Source organism: Cetorhinus maximus, chromosome 2 (assembly GCF_964194155.1).
Source record: "Cetorhinus maximus chromosome 2, sCetMax3.hap1.1, whole genome shotgun sequence".
Taxonomy (NCBI): domain Eukaryota; kingdom Metazoa; phylum Chordata; class Chondrichthyes; order Lamniformes; family Cetorhinidae; genus Cetorhinus; species Cetorhinus maximus.
Window position 1 is genome coordinate 224,377,528 of NC_135880.1, and position 6,000 is coordinate 224,383,527.

The 6,000-nt window shown below is 42.2% G+C and overlaps 1 protein-coding gene across 1 annotated transcript in view; it reads left to right on the forward strand.

Moving 5' to 3' along the window:
- ten1 (TEN1 subunit of CST complex) overlaps positions 1-5,078 on the forward strand; it is a 131,367-nt gene extending 126,289 nt beyond the window's left edge. The window contains exons 3-4 of the mRNA XM_078533170.1: positions 968-1,125; positions 4,428-5,078. Of these exons, the coding sequence (XP_078389296.1) occupies positions 968-1,125; positions 4,428-4,573 (304 nt within the window). The 3' untranslated portion in view covers positions 4,574-5,078. The remainder of the gene's footprint in view (positions 1-967; positions 1,126-4,427) is intronic.
- The last annotated feature ends 922 nt before the right edge of the window (positions 5,079-6,000 follow it).

The following is a 6,000-nucleotide window of genomic DNA, read 5'->3' on the forward strand; positions in this document are numbered from 1 at the left end:
GCTTAATCCCTAAGAAGAGTGGATGTTAGCACAGAACTACTAGTTCAAGTGGTTTGAAAATGTGGATTGATACTAATTCTAATCACGGTTTCTACCTCTAATGCATCAAAACATTGGTGCCTGACAAGTTTCTGTTTAATGGGAGGCGTTAAGTGAAAGGTCACAGGTATAAACACATCATTTGGCCCACTTAACTAATTTTTCCATCGGAATCTGTAATCCTGCCCTGCGTGTTTCCCCCCCACTTCCCCACTGCCAACAAATTGAATCACAATATCGAACTGGCTGCTGAATACTCCAAGTTTTGACCTCCACTGCCGCACTCTACCCAACCCAGAAACCATTTCATGTGTTAATCGCTCTGTGAAAACTTTTTATTTGATTGCTTCTGTCTCCTTATCCTGCAGTCATGCCACAACCTGAAACACCGGGTTTAACATTTTGCAATCCATTTAGTTTCTTGTGTATCTATGTATTAATTGATGCATTTAAGGAGTGGCATGGTACATACCCCTCTATTCCCTTTTCTTTAGGTATGTGAGCCAAAGGAAGAGGTGTTTAGAGGAGGAGGAGGAGGATGCGGCTCACCTGGGATATCAACATGATCATATAGCCATGGTTTGTTTCTGTGCTGTAGATTTTATTGATTTTTTTTGTTGAAAGTTGACTTTCCTATCTATTTCTCTAAGCTGTTCGTTGTAGCTGAGTTGCCCATTGGTCCCTTGGGAAATATTACATTTTGCACTGCAGGAAAGATAAGCTGATAGGACCCTGGCTTTTTTTTACCATGATAAACTGCTTGGCTCAAACTTGAGGTGAAAACCTGGACAGGAGGAATCCTGTAAAAACTGGCAAATTTCTCAAACCAAGTACAAGATAACAGACTAGAATTTCAGATCTGTCTCTCTAGAATATCACACTACTGTCCTGGATGCAACCATTTCAATTTAACTTTTTTTTTATATAGGTTAACTACTTATGATGCCTCGATCTCAGAGGCAATTTTCTCTGTGCATCACAACTTGATCGATTACCAGCTTCGGGTCCGCACTTCACTGGTGGAACCGTTTGAAGCGTGCGTTGGGTCAGAGTATATGGTACTTGGAGAAATGGAAACCACACCAGGTAGAGTGGCAATTCTTTGAGGACAGAATCGATAATAGCATATATCGCAACTCCATTTCTTATGCAACTCCCTGTGTCAATTCCTCCAATCTTGTTTCCACACGTTCCACAGTTTTAAGACACTCTTTAAAACCTACCTCTTTGACTAAGGGTCAGCTGCCCTAATATCTACTTGTGTGGCTCAGTGTCAAGTTTTTGTTTGATAATCACTCTTGTGAAACACCTTGGGACAATTTATTAGATGCGCTATATAAATGCAAGTGGTTGTTGTAGCTAATGCTACTTGTGCCAATGCCAGCCAGCTCTACCCCTCTCCTTTGCGCTTAACATTTTCACATTCTGAATGTCCTTTGCTTATCCCATATCCACTTGGATGCTTCTTAACATAATTAAACACTGAGAAAACTGATACCATCACCTTGTATCCCCATGACTATGTTGTATTGTCCTCAATCCCAGATTGAGGACAATACAACAGATATCAATCCAAATATTACCTCAGACGAGACCAAGCGTCTTGCTTATAAATGCTGGGGCTAGTGGCAGAGGAAGAGAGAGGGCACCCTGCTTTGAGAAGATAAGGCAGAAGTATGGGTGCACAAAAGATTCATCAAGATAGAACAAGAGATGAGGGTACAAGGAAAGACTAGAGAAATAACCACATATTTCACTAAAATAAAGGTTAAAGATAGTGTGATACAGGTGTTGACAATTATGAAGAATTTTGATGAACTAAATGGGATAAGCTATATTTCTCAGTTGTTGAGTTGCTAATAGGAGCATATCAATTCACGATCACCAAAAGGATGAAGGGAAAGTTTAGGAGGCATTTATTTTACACAAGAGTTGTAAGGTCAGTGGTGGTAGCAAAATGCATATTGGCTTTTAAAAGGGGAGCGAGAAAACAAAAGTTTGAAACAATATGAGGAAAATAGCACAAAGGAGATGATTTCTTCAGAGAATCAGCACAGGCCCAGCTGAACGGCTCCTTTGCTGTAAAATTCAATGGCCAAGGTTTTCCTGTCCCATCAGCGGCGGACATCATTGCGGCTGGGACAATAAGCCACTCTCCAAATTTCCCTGTCCCACTTGTGATGATGCCCACCACTGGCAGGACCAGAAAATCCTGTCCATTGATTCTAAACTAAAGGAAAAAAAATAAGCTGCCCATACTGTAGATTCGGGGCCGGCAGAGGTCAATGCTTGATCTTTTTTTTTGCTCTGTCTATAAATGATTTGGACTTTTTAAAAATTCATTTACGGGTTGTGGGCTTTGCTGGCTGGGCTAGTATTTATTGCCCATCCCTAGTTGCCTTTGAAGGTGGTGGTGAGCTGCCTTCTTGAACCGCTGCAGTCCCTGTGGTGTAGGTACACCCACAGTGCTGTTAGGAAGGGAGTTCCAAGATTTTGACCCAGCGACAGTGAAGGAACGGCGATATGTTTCCAAGTCAGGATGGTGAGTGACTTGGAGAGGAACTTCCAGGTGGTGGTGGTCTCATCTATCTGCTACCCTTGTCCTTCTAGGTGGTAGTGGTCGTGGGTTTGGAAGGTGCTGCCTAAGGAGCCTTGGTGAATTCTTGCAGTGCATCTAGCACATGGTACACACTGCTGCTACTATGCATCGGTTGTGGGGGGAGTGAATGTTTGTGGCTGTGGTGCCAGTCAAGCGGACTGCTTTGTCTTGGACGTTGTCCAGCTTCTTGAGTGTTGTGGGAGCTGCACTCATCCAGGCAAGTGGGGAGTATTCCATCACACTCCTGACTTGTGCCTTATAGATGGTGGACAGGCTTTGGGGAGTCAGGAGGTGAGTTACTCGTCACATGATTCCTAGCCCCTGACCTGCTCTTGTAGCCACAATATTTATATGGCCAGTCCAGTTCAGTTTCTGGTCAATGGTAACCCCCAGGATGTTGATAGTGGGAGATTCAGTGATGGTAATGACATTGAACATCAAGGGGCAAGAGGAGCCAGTATAGGGTATTGGATTTAGCCAGTTTGCCCTGCTTTAATTTTTTGTGTGACGACCCTTCTAGTATGAAGCGAGAAGCCTGTCCACCTCCAGGAGGAAGCCCTGTCTCGTGGAGCTGCCTGCCAGTCAGAGACCAGCAGCTCTGCTCACTGGCAACACAACACCAGTAGGAGTAGTGGCTGCTGCTGGTATTGCATATAGACTAAAGAGGTGGCATTTGATGATGGACCCAGACTTTCAGGTGCGCCTGGGATCCCATTCAGTCCACACTGACTGGCAGGGGAAGGTTGCATATTGGACATTGGCACCAGGCTCTCTTGTTGACCGTTTACTGTGGTAGTGGGATGAGGCATTAATTGCCTACTTAAGGGCTTCAATTGGGACACGGGCAGACGGTTGTTTCTCCTCCTCCTGATGAGAATTCAGGATCATTGCAAGATTTCTGGATGTAGAAATAACAAGGAGAAGCCAGAGGCCATTCCATTGAAGAGTTGGTACTTGAACAAGTACTTTAGTAGAATATTCTTGATCTACTGGGGCATAATCATTGTTCCAAATCTATATTATTAGTGGCTTATATGAAATAGAATGTTCTCTTATGGGGTCAGTAAATTTGGGAAAGTTAAGGTGTGATAGGTTGGAGCAAAGCCCTTATTGTTTTCTCCTTTTCCTTCCTTCTGTTTTTGCAATTTCTTTTTGGATTTATTGGTGGTGTAATGGGCTCACCAAAATATTTGTGCTGTACCCTGTTCTGTAATGTCTTGCAAGTTGGGTTGAATGTCAATTTATGTTCCTATTGTTGATTTTGGTTTCTGTGCTTTATGTAGAGTAAATTTTAAAAATGTTAGTCAGTGGAGAGGAACAGGAGGAAGCCATTTAATTCTTCGAGCCTGTTCCGCAATTCAATAAGATCATGGCTGATCTGTGCCCTGACTCCATATATCAACCTTTGCCCAATACCCTAAAATTATGAACTAAAATATATTAATGTCTCAGATTTAGAAATTAACAATTGATCTAGTGTCAGCTGTCATTTGTGAAAGAAAGTTCCAAACTCTACCATCCTTTGTATGCAGGAGTGTTTTCTGACTTCACCCCTGAAAGTTTTTAAGCTTGACCCCTAATTCTAGACTCTCCAACTCTGGCTATTTTTCTTTCCACTTAATCTTCCAGGGGCAGAAAGGCCAGCTGTTGCATCCTGCCTGAGATTAGCCAGTTCATCACAGGACTTCAAAATAGCCATTCACTTTGCATCATTCTGTCTCCTGTACATGTGCTAAACTTGTTCTGATTGACGAGATGATAACTCGGTGGCGCTATGTTGCATTTTCAGGCAACATTCCTGTGATCCAGGCTCGGCTGCTTATGGAAGCGGATGGAGTTAACTTGCCATTACTGGAGCGTGCTGTACAAGAGCAGAGAAAGTACTTCCAACAAAGAGATGGAAGGGGTGCCCTTGAAACTGAGGTAGAAAAGTGATGTGTGAACATACACGCAAACTCTCATCAGACTCACAGCCACCGGCGGTGCCTCTCGGGTGTGGCGGCTGTTTGCATTTATTGTGAAAACTGATCTGTCCGAATATACTTTGTTTTGGACTGATGCTGAACATCTAAATCTGATTCTTGCACGTCATCACCCACCTCGCCATTTAAAACTCCAGGAATTTTGCTTTTCGCAAATGTTTGGAAAGTAACCTCCTGTTGGACTGTTGCTTTTGTGTTTAATTAGAGTTGAAGTACTTGCAATTTCTGGAATGTTTTTTTTGAATGATTATGCACTTTTGGGATATTTCAGGAGTTCTCAAATATAACCCACATGGTTCAACATGTGCCCAGAGTCGATGAAAGAAGGGAGATTCGACTGCTAGCATATCAGTATTTCTTCAGTTTACTCATTTTCTTTCATAATGTGCAAGATTGAAGCCTGGAAAGTTTTTTATTGCTATCTTTATGAAATAAATCCTCAGAAGTGCAAAATAAAATGTTGAGAGTCTCATTTAATCTGATACTTTATTTAAACAGTTGATGCAGAGATAGTGCTAAGAGTAGCAAGCTATTTTGCTTTGAGAAAATGGAACAGATACACTGAGGGATAGTGCTGAGATTGGGTCGCACTGATCTACTACAACCAACTCACTAAAATGCTCTATGATCACATGAACAACTCTGTGGATAATCTATACACAGCCCCTGCTGTATTCTGCTCCCTGTGTGTAACCTCTGCATAACTCCTGCTGTATGCTTTGGACAGTCTGTGATTACCCTCCATTGTATCCTATGGTTAATGCCACACAATGCTGGGTAATCACTAGACAAGTGTGGGCAATACTGCCATTCTAAACGGTCACATCATGCTCCCCTTTCTCTGCTGCTGCCTTTAAGTAAATAATCTGTGTCTCTTGCTGATGTTAGATACCAGAAAGTTGCACTTGTTAACACATCTGAGGAGTTTCAGTAATGTCAGTGATCTGGGATGCTGTAGACTCTTCATCTGAGCTACTGCATTTTCTTTATTGGAGAACTGAATTTAAGCAGAAATGAGGATTATACTGCTCCTATACAAGTCCTTTCCTGGTTTTCGATGGAATTTTTCTATATAGCTCCAGAGTTGCCCTTTAATTGTTTGCCAACTGAGGTACAATTTAATTTGTTGTCCAGACACATTCTTACTGTTTGAAGATTGTTCCTTATGGTGAATGATTTAGGGCTTTCAGGAGCATAGAGCTTGAATGTTTCAGTTAGAAGATGCCTCTGGGCTGTATTAGGAATTGACAAAAGCTTCTTTGTCATTCAGCAGCAAATGTCTAAATCTACTATTGCACATGGAGGGGTGGAGGTGGCATAGGAAACAGAAATCATTCCTGCACTCAGCTTCCTCATTTGTGATATGGAATTGGTTATTCT